The 23,560-nt window shown below is 34.5% G+C and overlaps 3 protein-coding genes and 1 long non-coding RNA gene across 4 annotated transcripts; 2 read left to right on the forward strand and 2 right to left on the reverse strand.

Moving 5' to 3' along the window:
- Positions 1-2,839: 2,839 nt before the first annotated feature.
- LOC18101846 (F-box protein At3g07870) lies at positions 2,840-5,274 on the forward strand. The gene is made up of 3 exons (XM_024606103.2): positions 2,840-4,124; positions 4,455-4,547; positions 4,994-5,274. The coding sequence occupies exons 1-3, from the start codon at positions 2,947-2,949 to the stop codon at positions 5,025-5,027; spliced, it is 1,305 nt and encodes a 434-aa protein (XP_024461871.2). The 5' UTR covers positions 2,840-2,946; the 3' UTR covers positions 5,028-5,274.
- Positions 5,275-13,801: 8,527 nt separating this feature from the next.
- LOC18101847 (zinc finger CCCH domain-containing protein 34) lies at positions 13,802-19,901 on the forward strand. Its single transcript, XM_006380126.3, has 7 exons — positions 13,802-14,248; positions 14,332-14,477; positions 14,666-14,731; positions 15,078-15,197; positions 15,319-15,624; positions 15,708-16,025; positions 18,773-19,901. Exons 1-7 carry the CDS (start codon positions 14,161-14,163, stop codon positions 19,160-19,162), a joined length of 1,434 nt encoding a protein of 477 aa, XP_006380188.1. The 5' UTR covers positions 13,802-14,160; the 3' UTR covers positions 19,163-19,901.
- On the reverse strand, positions 16,395-16,613 carry LOC127905662 (uncharacterized). Its single transcript, XR_008059936.1, has 2 exons — positions 16,469-16,613; positions 16,395-16,437 (listed from the first exon to the last, which is right to left on the reverse strand). It is a non-coding gene; the product is annotated as an uncharacterized LOC127905662 (long non-coding RNA).
- A 1,341-nt stretch (positions 19,902-21,242) lies between the features above and the next one.
- On the reverse strand, positions 21,243-22,784 carry LOC18101848 (ethylene-responsive transcription factor ERF086). Its single transcript, XM_006380127.3, has one exon. The coding sequence runs from the start codon at positions 22,464-22,466 to the stop codon at positions 21,441-21,443; it is 1,026 nt and encodes a 341-aa protein (XP_006380189.1). The 5' UTR covers positions 22,467-22,784; the 3' UTR covers positions 21,243-21,440.
- Positions 22,785-23,560: the final 776 nt, after the last annotated feature.

The following is a 23,560-nucleotide window of genomic DNA, read 5'->3' on the forward strand; positions in this document are numbered from 1 at the left end:
CATCTTATGGTTTCCATATCACTCGCGGTTCCTCTTTTGCTCTCTATGGTTTTACAGGTGCAGATTGGCTGGTAATATTGATGATCGCAAGTTTACGTGTGGCTACCTTGTCTTCTTTAGTCAGACGTCGATTTCATGGAAATCCAGCAAGTAACGCACAGTTGCTCGCTCCTCTACTGAAGCTCAGTATAAAACCTTAGCAAATGGTACTGCTGAGGTCATTTAGCTTCAATATTTGTTAACAGATTTGCAGGTTCCCTCTGTCTCAGCTCCTACCATTTGGTGTGATAACCTTGGCGCGACATATCTCTTCGCGAATCCTATTTTCCATGCTCGTACTAAGCATGTTGAGGTAGATTATCACTTTGTTCGCGACCGGGTTGCAAAGAAAAAGATTCAGATTCGTTTTATCCCCTCTCAGGATCAACTTGTCGATGTCTTCACCAAACCGCTTTTTGTTGCGTCCTTTACTGCTTTTCGATTCAAGCTTCGGGTCGATCCTCCACCCTTAGCTTGATGGGGCATATTATAAAATGTATAGCATGTATATATCTAAATAAAAAATTAATGTAGGATTATTCCAATGTTGTAATCCCTACAGTTACTGTCGTGTTCTGCCACACACACACACACACATATATATATATATATACACACACACACGAAAGGTTGGCTAAGGTACATCCTAAGCCATTCTATTATTCTCAACTATTGAGAACAAGCTTTAACAGGTTTATATGAAGATCATCAACAAGCATGAAAAATTAAATGAAAAAATCAATCAACAAGTACAAGATTTATTTTAGTACAAATTATATAAATCTTTATATCTAACTTGATAACACAAATTTAAATGAATTCACACACTTCACATTGCATGTATTATACCATCAATTTCTTTTCTCAACTTTTCAATTTTTGGTTCTCTTAGTATAGTAGTAACTACATAGGTGATCTATGTTACGTCGTGGGGCCAGATCAATTTTTTCAAACCTAAAGAAAGGGTGTTTAGGCGACACCAACATTTTTAAAGATGCAAGAGAAATGATACACTTGATTCAGTGACTTAACTGGGTTCAATTAGCTTGTTTAATTTAATAATATGATAAAAAAAACATCAACAATAAATAAAAGAATAAAAAAAGCAACAATTAAATATTAAAAATGAGCTCGCAATATCATAATTTAGAGAAGAAGAAAAAAGCTCGTTGGAGACCCACCGTCACTCTATCGTTGACACCGCTCCACCACCAAAAAGATCACACCGAAATGATTTTTAACATCGTTGTAAAAGGCCACACTGCGAGTCTGCGACATTAAAAAAAGTTGCATGCTCCGCTAAAGTAAATACCCTGAAAGCAAACCAAACAAAATATAATGAAGTGAGTATCTAGTGTTTATATCTAATCAGATAATTTCATTTAATTAAAAAAAAGTTATTTGAAAAAGGATAAATTCAATAAAGAATGAAAAATAAAAAAAAACAGGGAAAACCTATGTCATTTTCAAAATTAGTGAAAAATTTTATACAAAGAAAATAATAAAAAAATAATAGAACTCAATATTCAATTAAATAAATGCTTAAAAATGAAACCGGAAAAAAAAAACATCAGCTTTAAAAAAAGAAAAAAAAAACAAGCAAACTTGGTTTTCCTAAACCTAGATTAATCTCTTAAACTCACAACCCATTATATCCTAGACCTAAACTCAGTCAAGAATCTCAACTCCCAACCAATTTAATACTAAAAGATGAAACTAAAAAAAAATATTAATTTAAAAAGTTTTCAAAATAAAAAAATAGCAATCAAAAGAATAGAAATCAAATCTAATAGGAAAAAACCAGAAAAAGAATGAAATCATAAAAAATGAATTTTAAAAAAGATCTCAAATAAAACAAATAGCAATCAAGAGAATATGGATAAAATCTAACATATGAGAAAATCAAAGGATGCAATAAAAAAATCTAATTTTATAAATGATTTCATATAAAAAAATAATCAAGAGAACATGGACCAAATCAGAAGAAAAAAACAAATTGAAATGCTGATATTAAGATTTATATAGTCAAACGTGAAATTAAAGAGGAGAAAGAAAAGAACAAGAAAACAAAAGGTCATTGGCGCCACACCGAAAGTCCATTGACCACATGTGTTGTCTAGTGATTGAGGGGGCACCACGACGAATCAAACGCCGCCTCGAAAGTCGAAGTTTGATTGTCCAGAGACTCCTCATGCGCCACCCGAAAAGCATGCCGCGTCATCAACCTTTATTAATAATATTTGTGTTTATTAAATTACTAAATAGCTTTTAAGTGAGCTTGATTGTAACAAGAAAATTAGAATGAAAAGATAAAAATACTCGTTGACACAAGTTAAAGAAATTTTTATTTTAAAGATATTTTAGTTGTTTTAAATGTGTTTAAATTTTGATTTTAAAGCTCTTGAATACTATTTTTAAAAAATAATAATAATTTTAAAAGTAATTTAGTTATTTTATTGTATCAATAAAATGTTAAAAAAACCCATTTATCTAGTCAATATAATAATGAAAAATAAATACTATGATAAAGATTTTATTACCTTCAATAACAAGTTAATAATTTTGTTTAGAAAAAAATATAAATATCAGTTTCAAACTACACTACTCTACTCAATAGGATCAGTTCTTTAATTTTAATTTTAATAAAGCATAAATTAGGACAGCACCATCAGATTTCAGGTAAGGGTCTAGTGATTTTAAGAGTGATATCCATCCCTCATCCTCGTAATGCCTGGGGAAAATTGCTATTAAAGCCCAAGATTGACCAAGTTCATATGAAGAAAAAGGTTGCATGAGCCACTTAAAACCCCTGAAAGAAGTCATTCCCAATCCTCAAGTATTGTCGCCTCCAATTCTCAATTTCTTGAAGCAAACCAGTCTAAAGAAAACCAAGAAACCACCCTCTCCATGGATGATAATCCAAGAAAAAGTGCATCAAGTTCTCAAATTCCTATTGTCATTGCAAGCAGTGAATGTCTAATGAATAAGCTTCCATCCTGTTTGATAATGGACATACTATCAAGATTGCCCATCAAGACCATCTTGAATTGCCGGTGTGTTTGCAAGACTTGGCTTCACTACATCTCAGATTCTTTCTTTGCCAAACTCCATCTTGAAAGATCACCCACCAGCTTGCTAGTCAAAACCATATCCAACAATCCTGAATCAAGAAGCGTCCAGCTTGTCCAAATAACTGGAAAGCCTGTTGGTTTGCGCTTCCGTGTTGTTGAAGAAATGAAGTTTGTTCAGGAAATCAACCTACCCTATAATAATGATTTCTTGATTGAAAACTCTTGTAATGGGCTTCTTTGCATATCTAAAACCTTCCAAGACGGCTCCCATGATGACATTTATTTGTGCAATCCAATTTTGGGGGAGTATATCTCCATTCCACTCGCTGCTGGTCAAGGTACAAGGCATAAGCGTAGTTTCAGTTTGGGATACAGTGCCATTACTAAAGAATACAAAGTGTTGCACACTTTTTATTCGAAGAAAGGGCCTGATTCCCAACCTGAGGCTGAAATATACACGATTGGTACAGGGAAATGGAGAAGTATTCACAAAGCTCTTCACATTCTTGATATTTTCATGTTCGATAGTTTTGTGTGCGGATCAATCCATTGGGAACTTCGTGGTGAAGACAATTGTGTGAATAGTATAGGTTCTTTTAACTTTGAAAATGAGCAATTTAGCCAATTGTCCTTGCCGCCTCGCTATGATGAGGGCGGTGTTACTTTGACAGTTTTTGAAGGTTGTCTGGGCGTGTCTTTCTTCAACACTTGTTGTGAAACGCAATTTGAAATATGGGTTATGAAGGAGTATGGGAACAAGCAGTCTTGGACCAAACAGTTTACCGTTAAAAACCTAGGTTTTGAAAACCATTATCAGCCCTTGATTTTCTTGAACAATGGATTGATCTTGATGATGGACAATCATGAACGTTTTGTTATTTATGACACAAGAAGGAAATTCATGAAAGTTATTAGAATATGTCAGACTCGGGGAAGCAAATATGCAATTGCATACAAACCATCCTTTGTTTCGCTGAAGGATGTAGGAAAAGGAGAACAGCTGAAGATGTCAAGGTAATGTGTTATCCACTCATGGTGTTGCTAATATAGGAAGGAGCAATTCCCAGTTGAAGTTCTTGTGCTTCAAGAATACAATCAGGTCTTTGCATTGTTAGGCAGATGCATGTTATGTAGGCTCCCCTGTGTTAGAACAATTAGGGTGTTGCTTGTATGCAAGGCTTTAAATGATTTTGATAGCTGTATTTATCAGTTGCTGCTTTTTTTCCCTTGATTGGTTCTATACTTTTGACAGAAGAGGGTTCACATGTGTATTTGTGTTGACATTTTGGAATTCATGTGTTAAGATTTTCAGTCCAAGCATTCTGACAATTTGGTCACATGCAGGAAGCAAGCTGGAAGAAAAGATGACAAGTCCTCTTCTGAAGGAACATATAACTGCACCAGTCATGATCAACTTTCTGAGAGCATTCCTCCACAGTACTAAGCTCTTCTGATTTTTTATTTCATCTACGTGATTTTAGTTGTTATGGTCTTTGCTTTTTGTTGTTGATTGCAAATCCATGACCATGTAAACAACTTTTTACCTATGGATGATTAAAGATTGTGCAAGAAGTCTCCGATAAGCTAAATATTCAAAGTCCAAACACTTACTATGGATGAGGTTGATTAGTAACTAGATGTTAAAAATTTGATAACACTGTCTGCTAAAGCATAGCTTTTAAATTAGTGGCTAAGGTGCTCGAAACTCGTAAGGTGTTTGGGCATAACACAAGAAATTTGCTGAAGGAATCTATAATTACAAATAGTGACCTGCCTGGTAGCATCTTTGCACGGCAATAGGTTCTATTTTTCGCACATGTTTCTGTTGACTATGTACATGCATTGTTCTTACCTGTTATTGCAAGTTCATGACCATCAAACAGATTTCAGCAGGAAAAACTGACAAAGATGGACTAGCTGAGACTTCATGGAAAGTTCTTGTTCGCTCAAGAGTCGAGAAGCTCTCAACACCAGGGCATTAGTTGTTTATGGTAATAGTTCTTTTCTTTGTCGTGCAAGAACTTGGTTTCCATTCCAGTTATTGGAGCGGTGATGCAATAACATGGCTGCAAGAACTAAAACAATATTGAAGTTACATAAATGCAGGAATGATAGAAACGTGTAAAGACGAAAACACAAGAATTAATTGTCTTTTAATACCGTTTTGGAGTGGTGATGTTTGTTGTGATAGGGTGAATATTGATATGTGATTATTCATTGGAATTATTCTTCTTTTAGGGTTTTATTTATTTATTCTAGCTAATCTTTTATTTATTTACCTTTGAAAAAAACATATTTTTTAAATTTATTTTCAAAAAAATCTTTACTTTATTTAAAAATCTAAGAACGTAAAAAACATAAATGTTAGAGAATATTTGGTTAAGTTTTTATTTATTCAAGATAGATTTTTTTCTTAGATTTTTTGTATTTTATATTCAGAAGCTAAACAAATAATTTTATTTAAAAAGATATAAGATTTTGAGCACATAAAATCAAGAATTTCATGAAAAAAATAGATTGAAAAACCATCTCTATAAATAAATATATTCATGGAATATCATTGAAATGCTCGTTAATTAGTTTGTGATAACGAAAATAAATAAAAAAATCAACTTTTATTAACTTCCTAAAATGAAATAAAAAATCTTAAATCTTCTGATGGTGATAAATAATTTTTTTTTATTTTTTACTGATTTTAATTCTTAAAAGAAGAACGAACTAAGATAAATGCATCCCTCCTCCTCTTTAAAAATCAAAAACTAATGCAAAGAGACAGCCCACCAAATCACAATGCTGATGTGGATATGGCTCATACCAACGTGCAAGCCCACCAAAGCCCAAGTTAGGAATTAAATCATGTTTGATCAGATTATTGATGACTCAGTCAAGTTGTCAATAGACTCAATATCTTTTACTCTTCCTTCGAACTTAAGTAATCCACATTTTTTTTTATTTTGACCACTTTTTTTTAATCTTTTGTTATTGATTTTTTTAATTTAGTTATTGATTTAGAGGATTTATACTAGATAATTTATTTTAATTTATTTTTTATACAATTTTTTTTATTTTTTATAAAGTTATCATAATTTTAAATAAATATTTTTTTAGAGTTGATGCTCGATTTTGAAAACATGTAATGTTATCATAAAATTAAATAAAAAAAATTAACAAAAACAACAAAGTTATTAAACATAACTCAGGTTATAGGATAACCAAAGTCGATCTAATATGACATCATCTTAACATGGTCATCCAGGTTATCTTTGAACCCATTAAATTTAATAATTTATTTTGGATCAGCTCTTACGCGGTTTAATTCGAAACTCAAGTTAGACAAGAAGCCGAGTTAATATGTTCCAAAATAAAACTGGATTTAATAATATTATAAAAAAAATCTTTATACTCTTAATATTATTTTAAAATTTTAAAAATAAAATAATTCAATCCGCGACAGAATGCTAGTCTTTTACCGTTTACCTTAAAACTTAACATGAATAAAATTTGGGAACACATGTTTTTTTAGATCAACTCATCGGACCTCCGAGTTAACGACTAAACTATCCACAGAACACCCACTACTCCCACAAGTGGCTCGCCGACATTTCGTTGATGATGTAAGATATGCTCACTACGCTACAAAATCAATAGCAATTAATACCAAATCTTCTAAAGTGCCCACATGTGGCCAAGAACATGTCCAAGTCATAACAGCACCCACTTTCCACCTGATGACCGGCTGCCCCTGTCTATCCCATCCCCATCAACCCTTTCTCCTACCCAATACATCCGGTCATCTCCTTAACGTATATGATCATGCATTTATATAGACCTCTCACCTACTAGCCTATCTCCCAAGCAGACGACCGCAGTGAAATTTCCGAGGCAGGATATCAACCCTTGATTCATGAGAGGTTACCTACAACCGGATGTAGCTAAAAAAGTCTCCCCTGATGGTTGCCTCTTCCAAGCTCTTATTTTAGCAGATTTGATAGGATAATCACACGCTCTAGCAAAGCGATTGACTCTACGCTCTCTTTAGTGGTAATGAATAGGTTTTTTTTCCGCCCCTCAACGATTAGAGTTGTAGCACACCATACTTGTACTATTAATTTAATCAATCAAGTCCTTAAAATATTATTTTCGACAAATGTTTCCTCTTCGATAGCCTCTATTAGGGGTGAGCAAAAAAACCGAATAACCAAAAAAACTAAAAAAAAAACAACCGGAAAAACCGAACCGGAAAAAAAAACCGAATTAACCGATTAAAAAACCACAAAAAAATTCCGGTTCGGTTCGGTTTCGGTTTTTAAAGTCTGAAACCGATTGAACCGAACCGAACCAGTTCACCCAAACCAACACTTAAAAAAAACAAGTATAAATAAAACATTTTTTTTTAACCCTAAACCTAAAGTAACTTTCTCTCCAGACAGCCGCCTTTCCTTTTGCTCTCAGCGTCTCTCACTTTCTCTTCTCTCTGATTTTCCTCTGTACTCCACAATCCACATCCCATAATTGTTAGGCTCCTGTTGCTTCATGCTCATCTGTCTTCCTATCACACCTTTCTTCACTTTTGATTTTAATTCTTTTAGTTCAGGCGCGTCTTTCTTTACTTTTACTTTTACTTTTGCTTTTAACATTGTAATTGTTATGTTATTTTTCATACCCATGTAACTGAAGAAGATTGTTATGTCAAACCAGTAAAAGGTTTTTCTTTGATTTCTTGATGTTAGTCTTGTGAGAAGATTGTTATGTCAAACCAGTAGAAGATTAGACATCGGGTTTGGTTATTTATTGAAGAAACCAAGTATAAAAACACCACACGCTCAACAGATGGTGTGGATCTGTGTAAAAATTTACAATTGGTTTCCTCTCGTTTTGGTTTTACATTTGAATAATTCATATATTTTGATCTTTATTTTTTTTCCAGTCAAATGGCTTCTTTTCTTTCCTTTTGGTTTGTGTATCTTTTGTGCAGAGATTAATTTTTGAGCAAGGATCTAACAAAAAGAACGCTGAGGTTCAATTTCTGGATATTATCTTGTTTAGCTTGCTGAGAAAGCCAAGATTTCTCAGAAAATAGGCACAAAACTATGAAAATAGAAATAAGACGAATCGGTTTAAACGGTTTGGAAGGAAAAAAAACCGAACCGAACCGAACTAAATATGGTCGGTTGAACCGGTTTTCGGTTCGGTTCGGTTTAAAAACTTAAAAAATAATAATTTTGGTTTGGTTATTTATTTTGGCTCAAAACCGGACCGAACCGAAAATGCACACCCCTAGCCTCTATTTGATTTCATCATTCAGTCAATATTTCAATCATTGATCACTAACCCAAATTCCCATATAAAGTTTGTTTTCTGGTATTTTGTATCAAAATATTTCACAAACTTTAATAATTTATTATTATTATTATTTCTCGGAAAATAATTTGAAGATTTCTTAATATTTCAAAGTGTTTAGTTTACCTTTTGAATATTAATATTTACAAGCTTATAAAAAATAAAAAACTATTTAGAATGCTCTTAAATTTGTTAGGAGTGTTACTTTTGAGAATCACACTAGAACTATTTATGTAAATTCAAATGAATCTTTTGTCTCCCCAAAAGTAATTGGAAAAGTTCCAGCTTATTTTTTTTGTTTGTTTTTTGCAATTCTCATAGCCAAATTCAGGGAAAATGCGGGGAAAGGGTTTAAAATATCCAAAAGTGGAAGTGAAGGGACTAATTTGATCAGATTATATGTAAAGTGATCGATTGGACCAAGTCCGAATACTAGAGGGACCACCTTAAAAAGTGAATTTCCGGGGTAGCACAAGAGATTCTGTGACTTTTAATTGCGCGTGATCACGCACCTTAAGGGAACGTGGGGAGGCCACAGCCACGAGATACTGTAAGAAGCAGCTTAAAGATGAAGACCGGAACCCGTGCTTTAGAACCACGTGGCGGTTCGTAGTTGGTTCATGCAAAAAGTTGCATTCTATCTTTACAAGGGTTTTATGGGTTGAAAATCATGCCCTAATCCTAATTTTGTCTATTGTCCTTTGTTTAAAACGTCTTTGTAATGATAAAATCAACACCACTAACCAATGGTAGCATCATCTGAGTTTGTGACAATTACGTGCATGCTTGGGAGTCAATTTTCTACCTAGGTTTAAAAGTATGTTTATTTAAACAAAAAATTATTTAGTATATTTTTACGTTTACATCAAAAATAAAATAAAAATTAAAAAAATATTTTAAAAAAATATCATGAACCACATAACCAAACACATGCTGTGAATGTTTTTGTAAGGTTAAATGTGTCAATCTCATGTTTTTTTTTATTCTACAATAAAAGATATTTTTATATTAGTCTATGTATTAATTAAGATTAAAATATTTTTACATTAGACTAATAATTTTTATATGAAAATATTTTATTAAGATTAAAATAATTTTTTTTAATATTATAAGTACTTTTAACTTAGTTTTCATATGTCAAGATTATATGTTTTTTTTCTAATTGAGTCTTGAGTAGGATCGCAATAAGTTATTTTTTAATAGACAGTTTCTTTGAAAAATCGAATATCTGACGTGTAGTAGTAGTAGTAGAATCATTTATGAATTTTACCATGTTTTTAAAGGTACGTATGGGTACAAAACATCTGTCCTTGTAGAAGAATTTTTCAACCTTAAGGTCATAAAAGAAAAACCGACAGTGGTTATGAACCCCGGAACAGCAGGGAGCTGGTCCAGCCCGAGTTTCATGACCAGTTAAGTGTGTGATTGGATGAGAGGTATTTGTGCCTTTTTTTAGGTAAAAATCATATTTTTTTAGTTTTTAAAAATGTGGTTTGTGTTTAAAAAATATTATATCTAAAAAACAGAGTTGATTTTGTCAAAAAAAAAATAAAATTGAATTGATATAATTGATCTAGTCGATGTAGACAAAACAAGATGAAAAACCTGTTTATTTTTGTAAAAAAAAAAAATCAAAACCTAAGTTAACCCGATACCAGCACCTCCGGCCGCCCCCGGGCGTTGCGAGTTTTCCTCGCTCCTTCTCCTCATCCATTTTTTGGCCGAGCTTACCACCAGCTCCCATTCTGAATACGATCGGAGCTGGGTGTTTTGCTATCTTTCCAGGTCTAATTTGCTACAGTTGGGCCAGCCATCTTCATTGTCCTTGTCCTCGTGGTGGTAAATGGAAATCAAACTCAAGTGCTCTGCGGAGGGTGGAGAGATTTACGTACATGGTTCATGTCTTTTCGGATCCTTGTGAAAATCTCAACATGAATAGTTCTGATGACAAATTAAGTCCATCAATCTTACTTGTAGCTAGTCTTTAATCGTTGTTTAATTACTGCTAAAGAAGTTCGTAAGAACTACTGTGACCCTTCTCCACCTTACAGCTGACAAGAACTCTTGCCTCCTCTGTGTTAGTAATTTTTTCACCAGCTAGTAGCTAGGGTTCTTAATTAGAGATACCTGCGGGATCGATGATGGCGAGATCTGGATAATACATAACATATACTAGCTAGCTAGCTAGCAGATAGAAGATACAACTGCTCTACGAAATTGTACAAGGAATTGAAGATTAATTAATTTCTACTTTTAACTCTTAAATTCGGATCTTGTGCCTGCCAGTAGGGATTAAATATTCTCATGTGTTAGTGTGTACTAATTAATTATAGATATAGAGATGATAAAGCTGGAGAGATGAAGACAGTGAAATGAAATAAACATGTTTTTAAAATTAATTTTATATCATTTTAAATGCATACAAACGATTAACTTTAAATTAAATTTATATCTCTTTCTTATCTTCATCTATTTAATTATTTCAAAATACTAACCAAAATTTAATATTGATTAATGCGAAAGTTGATGTGATAATATTTATTATTATTGAAAAATAGAAAGAGATGAAAATAAAAAAAAAACGTTCATAGTTGAAATGATCAAGAAATTTAAATGTATTGTTATATTAGAAAAATGTATAAAAATATATATTAATATTTTTTAAAATTATTTTTAATTTTTAATTGTATATATTGAATATAAATAGCATATTAAATATAAGAATAAATAGCAGAGACAAGAGATGATGCCATGTAGAATTGATGGGTAATTAACCCCTCATCTTTTCAAAAATTATGATAGTTATAGTTGTAGATGAACAATATAGAACTTTATAGCTTTGTTCTCTCTGATTGACCAATCCAAAAGATTGAAAAATTCAACCGTGGGGTCAAAAACGAATTTTTAGAAAAAATCTGAATAATTTATTCTCGCTAAATTGTAGGTCAAATTATTTTTTTTTAAATAAAAAAAATATTGAGATATTGCTAATAACTTTTATAGTAGAAAATAAATTTAAAACCATATAGGAAATGACTTAATATGACCCTATAGAGTATAGACTGCATGAATCCAAAAACAATATGAATAATTAGTTAAAACATAGTCTGACTCAAAATAATATTCAAGATGAGATTTTTGTAATGTAAATAATGAGACAATAATATATTTTGGTTAGCCCATGTTAACTTGCCAATTCGCATGCCATATTGTGAGATTATGATAACCCTATAGAAAATAAATTACGAAACACAATTTCAAATAAATCTGATATTGAAGCTGAGATTGAAAAAAAAAATCAATTAAAAAAAAAAGAACAAAACATATGACCTAATGTTGAAGGAGATAGGGATAAACTTATTGGAAGCAAAACAAAAAAAATCACGAGTCTTAATTCTCAATCAATTCAATGTTGAATGATGAAATTGAAAGAAAAAATAGTCAATTAGAAAAAAGAAAATAAAAACTCAAATCAACCGAGTTAACTCTTCAAACTCGCGGTTCAGGTTATCATACCAAGATAACCTCATAAAAAAAGTAAATTGAGAAATATTATGAATTTCAATCCCCAGTAACCCTAATGTCAAATGATGAAATAGAAATTGAAAAATCAATCAAAAAAAGATAAAAAATTTATAATCCACCAAACTCGTGACCCGAGTCATGAGATGAGAATAACCTCATTAAAACAAACCAAAATAAATCACAAAACCTAATTCTCAATCAACCTAATATCGAATGATAAAATTAAGAAAAAAAATAAATAAGAAAAAGGAGAAAAAAACTCGAGTCAACCCATCAAACTTGTTATTCGGATAATGAGAGTAAAATAACCTTATAAAAAGCAAACTAAAAAAAAAAAACTATGAAGCACAATCCCTATTAACCTTAATGTTAGCAGATAGAATTAAAGCTAGAAAAAAAAAACAATATTTCTCTTAATATTAACTTGAGATGAGGGGACGAGGGTACCGTAAAATCCCTTTCTCTTTTAGCTTTTAGTTAATGTTTAAGGTTTCATTTGACATTATAGTTTAACCATACTTTTAAAGTTTTTTGAATTTTTTTTAGCTTTAAATTATGTTTTTTGTGTTTTTGGATCTTTTTGACGTGCTAATGTCAAAAATAAATTTTAAAAAATTAAAAAATATTATTTTAATATATTTCTGATTTAAAAAATACTTTAAAAATTAATACTCCCAAATAAACTTTAAATTAAAGATATTTCTAATGTTATATTCTTTGTAAAAAAGAGAGTTCATTCTTTCACACTTCATTTATTCTTTTTAATTGATTTGAACCCAAACCAATAGGAAAAAAACACTCACATGCCATTCTACCTAAATTGATACTTTTTTTTTTAATGAAAAAGATAACCTTTTCTTTTTTAATTTATATTTATAAAAAGAGCCATAAAGTAAAGAAAAAAAAAGTACTGTTTCTTTTCCAATTTCAAGGAAGATCCTCTTTGCATGCCACGTGGAGGAAAACACCTCCATGCACTCACTCACACAGGGTTAATTAATCACTTAAATTAATATTCCTCCCTCATTACCCTTTTTGGAATAACCCTTGATCGAAAAGACAACTCTCTCCTCTTCTTACAAGCTCATGTCCCCACAGAACCCAGGGACGCTAAGTCATATCCAACTCACGACCGTGCACTTTGTTAATGTTATTAGGTTATTTTTTTAAAATAATTTTTTTATTTTTTATATAAACATATCAAAATTATAAAAAAATATTAAATTAATATTTTTTTAAAGTAAATATATTTTTAAAAAATACACAAAAATAAAAACTACCACACTGCATTAAAAAAATATACTAATCTTTTTTAGCAATTTCAAAATAAATATGCTTCCAAAATAAATTAAAATATAATAAATACTTATCTTCTATTATATTTCTAGATCTACCAAAAAAAGAAAATGATATGGTTTGTTTTGTAGAATAACTCAATGATATGATCTAGTTTTAAACTAGTATATTTCAAACTCTTTAAATTAAATTCAATTTAAGGGATTTTTTTAAAAGAATAATGTTTGGAATCATTTTAGAATTAAATTTTAAATAGAATTAATATTCAAATACTTATCTATCTATTTTTAAATATTGATTGAATAAGAGGATGCTAAAAAAATGTAATAATTGAATTATATAAATTGAATTTATTTATTTATTACTTAAATTTAAATTAGATATTATAATTAAATTCAATTACATTTTTTATAGAGTTAGTAAATAAAGTCACACTTGATTTATTTATTGGAATTAATTACCTTAAAAAGAATAATTATTTTAGGTTGTGGCTGCTCTGTTTGGCGCGTATAAATAAACCACCAACACCATCACACACACAAAAGAAAAGATCAAACAACATCAACAGCAACTATCGCTGAAGTGAGTGAGAGAGAGAGAGAAACAGAAAGTGAAAGCAACTCACAAAATCCATAAACCTCCGTAAAAACCGAACACCAAACACTGTCTTCCTCTTTCACTCTCACTCTCTCTCTCTCTCTCTCTCTCTCTTTCTCCTTAAAAAAAAATCCAAAAAGCACAGACAAAAACATCTCATCAGTTCTTTTTACCTTTTCTCTCCTAAAACGGTTTCTCTCATTTCGTAACTGTACAAGGACCGGAGGAACTTGCCTGGTCTCACTCCAGTTTCTGTCCGGTTCCGTGGAATTCGGGAGTTGGTCCGTACAGAATGGACCGGTACAGTCGGGGACAAGAAGGCTCACAATCCGATCCGGCACTGGAATGGACGGGTTCAGGACCGGAAACCGGACTTGAAGGTGACCTACATTAATTCGATTGTGACTTTATAGTTATCTGTTTTTGTTGATTATGATTAATTATGATTATGTGGTTGATGCAGAGGGTGTTTGGCAATTGGGATTAGGGGAAACAGAATCCGAATACCCGGAGAGATCTAATGAGCAAGATTGTATGTATTATTTGAGAACCGGGTTTTGCGGGTACGGAGCACGGTGTCGGTATAATCATCCACGTGACCGGAATGCGGTAATTTTGACTGATTTGACTTTGATTTGACTTGAATTGAGTTTTAAATGGTCCGTGTGTGGTAATTAGTCTTGATCTTGTGGTTTTTGGAACTGTGTTTGGAGGAGGGTTAGTTTTGTAAGTAATTTTGATACGTGGAGGTGGTAGAGGTGGTATGGTTGATTGTTGTGGTTGATGTTGTTTTATAGGTGTTGGGAGCGGCAAGGGCTGGCGGAGCGGAGTATCCAGAGCGAGCTGGTCAGCCGCTTTGCCAGGTAGGTAATTTTGCTGGTTTTGAATGATTACTGTGATTTGCTGTATGTGCAAATGGTTGATTGTGGACAATGTGTGTTCGTTAAAGATATGATTAGTTTGACCGAGTGTGATGGAACGCTGATGCAATGTGTGTTGATTAAGTGCGTTATACCTGGTCCGTGTCTTATGGGATGTGTTGCAAATTTGTTCTGAGAATGTGGATGCTATCATATGGTTGTATATGTTAAGGGCTGAATTAGGAGTTTTGCTGTTTAATTGTGCGTTTGGTTTGGTTGAGTTTGATGGTTTATGGGAGAAGGGATTTATGGATGCACTGATTGAGCTGTTTTTTTGCTTTATTTGCAGTATTATATGCGGACGGGGACGTGTAAATTTGGTGCTTCCTGTAAGTACCACCATCCTAAGCAGGGAGGTGGTTCTGCTAGTCCCGTGTCACTAAATTATTATGGATACCCATTACGCCCGGTCCGTATATCTTTACATGGGCATTTAAGATTTAAGATTTATGCTTTTGACCATGATGGTATTTTTTTGCACTGAGTATGAATTCAAGTTTGCTGATTCTTTTAGTTTTAATTGACAACAGGGTGAAAGGGAATGCACATACTACATTAAAACAGGGCAGTGCAAGTTTGGGGCGACATGTAAGTTCCACCATCCACAGCCAGGTAACATACAAATTCCAGCACAATCACTGGCTCCGCAAATTGCACCTGTACCTGGCCCTACTTTATATCCTTCGGTGCAATCTCCCTCTGTCCCTTCATCTCAACAGTACGGGGTAATGGTTGCAAGGCCTCCTCTGCTGCCAGGCTCATATGTACAAGGTCCTTACGGTCCTGTGCTGCTTTCCCCAAGCGTAGTTCCATATCCAAGTTGGAATCCTTACCCGGTAGGTCAATAGAAATTCCTCTATTTCATTACATTCTGACCATCTACTTCTATTCATAGTAGTTGTAATCTCTTCTGGTGCAGGCGCCTGTAAGTCCAGTAGCCTCTCCTAATACTCAGCCTGCAGTTGGCTCAGGATCAGTCTACGGGATGTCAGCACTATCTCCTTCTGCACCTGCTTATACCGGAGCATTTCAATCCATACCTCCTGCAACAGGTCCTTCAAGCAGTACCCAGAAGGAGCACTTGTTCCCAGAAAGACCTGGCCAGCCGGAATGTCAGTATTACATAAAAACTGGTGATTGTAAATTCAGATCCTCATGTAGATATCATCACCCCCCAGAATTGGTAGTGTCAAAATCAAATGTTGTTCTTAGCCCCATTGGTCTTCCTCTACGCCCAGTAAGTATCTACATAAAACTCTCTGGCATTGTGATACCTTATTACCTTATGTCAGGGCATGCATTGCTAGTTTGTTTACCTAATAAAGTCGCAAAATGTCCTAATTAATCACACCCCTTCTGTTTGTTGCTTACCGCATAGCATTTATGACTAGTGTTGGTGGAGATCATTGAAACAGGATTTTCTGAATTTTCTGAATTTATATTTGTTCTGAGTGATGCGACCACAATGCTGCAGTTGTATAGTTGCTATTTCTTTCTCTCACTCCCCTTCTTGCCCTCCTATCATTTCCGTCAGAAAAATTCTAACCTTCCTTTTGTTAGCTGTTTTTTTCTCTTTAGAGTCTTAGTGAAACAAAGTTCATTTCACGTGGTTAGAACCTTGAAACTTTTGACACAACTGTGGCATACACCTGCCTGCTTCGACACAACTGTGGCATACACCTGCCTGCTTCTAGTATAGTATTTTTGAGATCTTATCAGAGTAGGTGATTGGGGTGGTACTTGCCCTTGATCTCTGGATACTTTATAGGGTGAGTCTTTTCACTTCAATTATATTTCTTGAAGTAGCTTTTTTTGCCTTGTGATGCTGGCGCACCATGTGAGAATGAGATTTTGACTCTGGAATTTTTTAAGTGGCGTGGTTCTTTAGATTGCATCTGTGGTTCATGTATAGAACATTACAAAGTTTCTGTCTCATGTCTTCTCCATTTATGCTTCTGTAAGTGAAATACAAGAAGGAATGTGCTTTCTTGCTTCTCTGTGGGATATTTTAACTTGATAAGCAATTAGGAGAGTCTATTCCCCATGATATGGCAGCTCTTTTCCACTCATTAAACTTGATAGCTTCTCGGATTCACAGCTTTTGTACCCAAGTATTGCGTGGAGTTAAGCTACTCTGACATGGAAATGGACATTTTCAAAGAATTTTTTATATTCTGGCCTGGTTTAAAATAATCACTCCATTAATTAGTGCTAAGTTGGAAAACAATCCAATCAGCTTTTGAGTCCTATGATTAACATTTAATATCTGGATTGTAGTCGCCACTTAACCTTTCTGCTTTATAGGGTGATCTTGATTGCATGGTGAAATAATTTGACATTTTGTGGAAGCTTCTTTCTAAACTTTCTTCATTGCTGATCATGCTCCTCTGGATGTGTTTTTGTTCTTTCAGTTAGTTCTGATTTATTTTGACATTATTTGGGAGATCATATATGCTACCTTTTGTTTATGTGCTCTGATCAGTCACATATTCCTTGGTTTACCATAAGTCTGGAGCATTTTCTATATCATCAACTAAACAATGAAAATGTGATTCACTTCCTGAGATAATAGCTTACTATGACACAAGGTCATCTTTTTAACATGTTGATTGTCTTTTAAACAGTGTTCTGATCTTTACATAACAAGGATAGAGTATTTGTTGGGAACGTCCATTTTCTGTCTAAATTGTTTGTTGGGATTGTATTCTCAGAAACAAAGAAAATCTGGAATTTATTTAGCTACTCTATTTGTTTCCGCCACTCTTTCTTTTGGTAGTTTTTGGGCCACTATGGGAGTTTGGAAGAGGGTTAGGCTCCTCTGTCTTAATGTTTTTATCTTCGTCTTGTCTTAGGGACTGCAATGACATGATTTTTTATTCATCCTTGCTGCTTTCTTATCTTCTTAAGTTGTTGGATTTGTTCGAGTTGTGAATTGGGATGGATCTGTCAGTATGATTATGAGGTGGATAAATTGAACTCATAAAGGCATGTCTTTATGCAGTTCTACATTGTAATGAAGAGAGTTGATAATGGAGATTAAGTGGAGACGTGATAGATGCGTTGATGTCACAAGTTATTGTCTTTATGATGTACTGGACTTTGTTGCATCCCTTAAGCAGCTTTAGGGTTTTGGGCTGACAATTCTTTTTCCTGTCTTAATCCCTATCGTTTACTTATTTACTTAAGCATACTTTCATGGACTTATTTTGCAAGTGGTACTTGCTTTATTGCTGTAATTTGCACTTGTTAGTCATTTAACCAATTCTGGGTTCATGCTTTATTAAGAGAATATTATTGGGACTGAGTGCTGGGATCAGTGTTTTTTTGTCTCTAGTGTCTCAAAGTTATATGTAGTCATGGTCGGAGAGGTGAGCTACATTGTATAGGCAAATTTGTCTTGGGGATAGAAGATTTGAAAACAGCTGTCATCACCTATTTCTTTGGCCATCATGTCTCATTTTATGATTGTTATTTAATTTTCTCATGCTGAAGCTGATCTTTTGATCGGCCCCCAAGAAAACTAAAATCAAAGACCATGCAGTGCCTTCTGCATGATCAAACTTCTAGGTCATCATCGAGGTGAGATCATTTTTAAATGTCAAGTCATGATGACATATTGATTTATGTGGTTTCTTGGGACCTTCTATAATTTGATTGATTTGTAGTTTGTTCAATAAATTGCATTAGCAGTTTCTTCTGTCTCTTTTTGCTTTTGCTCTAACAATTACACGTATACCTATGTGTGGATCACTTGTTAGCCTGAAATCCTGATAATCCTGCTTTGTTAGCTGTGCATCCTCTACATGTTTATCTTGGTTCTCAAGTTCCCAATCACAGTCATTAAGTAAGCTATATATAACTTCTTTTCCTCTTTGAACTGATGTAGCCGTATATAAAGTCATATCAGGGCATGCTGTTTTGTAGGCTTCCACATGTTCATATACTTATTTACAAGTTGAATACTGACCCTACGTTCTTAATCAGGGTGCTCCAACTTGTTCTCACTATACACAACGTGGACAGTGCAAGTTTGGGCCTGCATGCAAATTCGATCATCCAATGGGAACATTGAGTTACAGCCCATCTGCATCTTCTCTTGCTGATATGCCAGTTGCGCCCTACCTGGTGGGTTCTTCAATTGGCACTCTTGCCCCATCATCCTCATCTTCAGATTTGCGGTCCAAACCTATTTCAGGACCCAGCAAGGACTCCAGTTCAACTAGGTTGTCAACGAGCACACCCAGTGGATCAGTTGGTTCAATTTTTTCAAAGAGTGGACCTGCTCCTCATTTGAATGTGCAACAGTCAGGCTGGAGTTCTGGCCCTTCAACCACCAGCAGCAGCAGCAGCTCAGGGACCCGCACCTCAATCTAAGTAAAGATATCGAACAACTCCTGTCCATTCCACTTTTTGGTCAAATTCATGAAAAGCGGCATTTTTTTCTGGCTTCACCATCAAATAGGAGGCTTTAGTTTCCCAGCTCTGATGGTTCCACGATTCAGGTCTAGCACACATTAGCTTTGATAATTTCCTTGTTCATATAATCTCATAGCCATCCTTTTTTATATTCAATAAGCTATGGTCATTTCTCAAAAATCTTAGCAAACCCCATATAGCCATCCAACCGTTCTTTCAAATAACGATGAATCTACAGTTCCCTCCCTAAGGAAAATCTGCATCCACATCTCCCTTTTTTTGGAGTCTGTTAATTTATATTTCAATCCTTTTTCAAAAATGAAAAAGATGAATCCTACAGCTTCTTCCTTTTACGTCAGCTGTGTCTTTATGTCTATCACTTTACGATTTTCTTTAAATGGGAACAAGCTTCCAATTTGTCTAGAAAGGAACTTGAAGGTTTCTTGTTCCCCCCCCCCCCCACCCCCCCCCCCCCCCCCCTCTTTTTTTTTTATTTTATCTGGGGTTTGTTGTGAAAAAATAGAAGTAATTACAAAGACTCGAAGGTGGCATGCATCTCAGTGCTACCTTGTGATTAGGTACATAGTTATGTTGTGACAATTGAAATGCTTGCAATTTTTATTGATGGATCTATTATGAAATACAAATATATGAAGAGTCACTCAAGACTGTAATAATCATTTCTCTCTTTCATTTATTTTGCATGTGCTTTATTTTATGTATGCCATATCAGGTAAAATTCTGTTAGAGAAGAAAGATTATATGATTATAGCTTTAGAAATGATGGTTTCTGGAAAATTTGTTGGTATATGCTCTCGCTCACACACACGCTCGCACACTATTGAGGGAGTAGTTATGCAGATTTTAGAGGATTATTGTGTTGATCATTTAGCAAGCACACAAGCTTTTCTAGATATAGTCTCTCCACCTTGAGTGGCATGTACTTGTCTCTAGACTTGGTTCTTCTGATCACTGTAATTACCTGAGTGGTTTCTTCAATTCTGCATGGAAATTGTTTTTTGAAATCCTTTCGGCCATTATTGATTGAGTGAAAAACCTTTCTTGCTTGTGAGCTCTACTAATGGCCAATTGGAGACTTTCTAACTGGGATTAAGATAGACGGGTGATCCCCTTCTTCCCTGGCATTTTCTTCATGGGTTATCGGGTCCATTTTTCTTGCAGCGAGTTTCCTCTTCGAGGTTTTTGGATCAGAGCAATGAGGCTGCATGCATTCTTGTTTGGGGATGTTCTTCAAAATGCAAAAGCTAGCTAAGAAACTATGGTCTAGTTACTTCAGCCGTCACAAGCTGCACATAAGCTTCTAAATGAACTAAAACCAGAATCTAGGGTGAACTAAAAATGCAAAAAATAGTCTATAATTCAGCAATAATTCAACTTATTTGGACCACTAATATGAATTGTGTACAATAATGTAGGGCAGGTCAATTCTCATAGATGAACCTATCTAGTTTTCGTCCGTCTGTCAGTTTTTGCAGCTTTGCTCCCTCCCCTCTCTCGATAATTGGACTTTTTAGGGGCTGGGACCAAAGGCACAGGAAAGCCCTGAATGCTAGAAAGCTGGGAGAATGGGCCTACGCAACTCCTCCTGGCCGTCCCACATTGAAGAAGCTAAGTTTGTACGGACAGCTACTGTACATACACCGGAGTTGTGAAACTCGTACACCTTGTATTATAGAGTAGAGAACTGCAATGAAGTTGTTAACTGTTATGTACAAGCATTTAATAGAAAGGATTTATGAGCTGTTAATGAATCATGAATTTGTTGTGCTCGCATGCAATAATCCATGGCATGTGATCTTAGTATTGTCTAAAAAAGATTAGGCAAAGAGCCGCAATGGCAGGCATCAGGCACTCAGTATTTGCACTTAATAATGAAGCACCAAAAGGTGTTTGGTCCTGCTATTCATTAAATCCCTGCAAAAGCAAGGGAGAGAGCTGCTATAGCCCAGGTTTTCAGGCTCTATAGTCCCGCTTTTTGCACCATAAAATGGAATTAATAATTAGCTAACTAGATTAATTAAGACTTTCAATTAAACAACTTTGGATTAATAGTGGTAATTAAGAGGAACAGGACGGACATTCCAAATCTCTTTCTTGCTCGAATGTGAAAACATTTAGGGTAATTACAGTAAAAGGATTTGCAGGTAATGAAAAACACAAAGATATCATGACTTGTAGAATTCTTGATACGTGCATGCAGCTTAATTAGCGGTGCTCAAAAGAGTGAATATCCAAAGTTAACTGCATCACCATAAGCTGGATATGATAACGAAGAGCTAGATACTGAAGAAGTAGCTTGGGGCATTAAGCCATAAGTAGGAGGATTGTCGACGCTATACAAGGTATCCATGCATACATTTTCCACCATTAATGGGTTGTTCATCATTGCTGAGAGGTCACCGGAATTGCCATCCCATGACAGTTGGTCCCCCCAAAATCCATGGTTGAGCTCATCAAAGCCAGGAAAGTTTCCAGGAGTATATGCCTTGGTTGGCACATTTGTGATTTCGAGAGGAGGGGCGTACTTGTTACATTGGGAGTGATCTTCAAGGGAAGTACTTGCGGTCATGGAGCAAGAGTATTGATCATTTGAAGCATTGGATTTGGTGGTTTTACTAGAGGTGCTTGAGGGTGGTGGCCTCAAGCAGTTATCAGGAACAATGCAGCCCAAGTAACCCGAGTTAGAATCTTCATTCGAGAAAAAGAAACTGTTAGTTTCATGAGCTGATCCATCAGAAGATTCAGCATATGTATCGCTACTTGATTGGTTTGGGGTCATATTCTGACAAGTTTCAAGCTTAACAGGACTGCTCTGGTTGGTTGGTTGTTTAATCTGAGTGTTAGTGAGGAACTGTGATTGTGGCAAGAAGGCTTGAATGTCAAATGGAGTAAGAAGTGAGTGGAAGGTTGTGTTATCAGAGTAATTGAAGTTGGTTCTTGCTTGAGTGCCCTTCATGGAAAGGGCAGCCCTATCATAAGCTAGAGCTGCTTCATGGGCAGTATCAAAGGTGCCAAGCCAGTGCCTTTCTTTTGTCGTCGGGTCTCTAATCTCAGCGGCATATCTACCCCAAGGTCTCCTCCTGACTCCAAGAAACCTTCCTGGTTCTGCTTGCTTTCTTCTGCCTCTCCTCTCACCAGTTTGAGGCGGGGTCGTGTTTCTCTGAAGGAGAGCAAAGCCTGCATGGATGTTAAGGGTGTCATATCCTTCCAAGGGTTTATCGAAGGTTTTGGAGGTGGACATTGCTACAAGTAGTGAGCAGAGCCTACTCAAGGAACGGGAAGAGAGGATACAATGATGTGAAGGAGAAAGCTATAGGGTAGAAGGGTGAGTGAATAAAGTTAGGAGGAGAAGTGAGAGTTCAGATTTTGTGTTGTAGTGAGTGAGGTGGTAGGGGATGATGCCTTTTAAAGACCTCCGATTTGGGCATGTAGAGAAGGAAAGGGACACTGTGGATGTCATTCTTTGGAAGACCATGCCCTCCTTTCCACCTACTTTTAAAACCTTCCCCTTTTTAATTTTTAGTAGATAGAATATGAAGATTCTCTAGTCTAACTTAGTTACCAAAGGGGAGGACAAGATATGTGTAGTTTGCCCTTCAACTCTTCTAGTTGAAAACTACAACTTTTGTGGTCCAATGTTAAAATCCATCTTAAAAGGGTTAAGTCTATCCGCTCAACCCGTAACATAAATACTGAATTGAATCGAGTTTTACAACCATGCTGTGCAATAATATTTTTTAAAAATTAAATATTAATTTAGAACAATGCACACCCCAGATTGACAAATGTTGATATTAATTTAGTAAAATATATGATTAAATTTTGATAGATTTTTATTTGACGAGGGAAAAACTATCATCTCATTTTGAGGTAAACATTACATCAGGTAAATGCAAGCAATGTCACTTTGTTAAGCACAAGATAATGCTAAACTTAAATTAAAAAAAAAAAAGTCACGTGCAAGCCAAGTAGCTAGCTCACTAGACTGTCTACAAGAAAATTGGCACTCTATTATAGCTACTTGAGCTAGGCAACATTATTGCATTCATTATGTCAAAACAATATCTTAATGGAAGGGAAACATATAGGAATGTCAAACAAATAAGAATTAAAAAAAAAACATATGATTTTAAGTGATTGAATTAAGCATCTCTTGCAGATTGATGTAAATCAATTTAAAACAATGTAAATCAAGGTTATTAGATTCAGCTCAGCATAAGAAATGACTAATAGCGAGTTGATGTAAATCAATTCAAAACAATGTGTTTTATATATATTTTTAAGTTAAACCAGGTTTTAACTAAATCAATAATCATTTTAGATTGGGTTTAATTT

This window comes from Populus trichocarpa, chromosome 8 (assembly GCF_000002775.5).
Source record: "Populus trichocarpa isolate Nisqually-1 chromosome 8, P.trichocarpa_v4.1, whole genome shotgun sequence".
Classification (NCBI taxonomy): Eukaryota; Viridiplantae; Streptophyta; class Magnoliopsida; order Malpighiales; family Salicaceae; genus Populus; species Populus trichocarpa.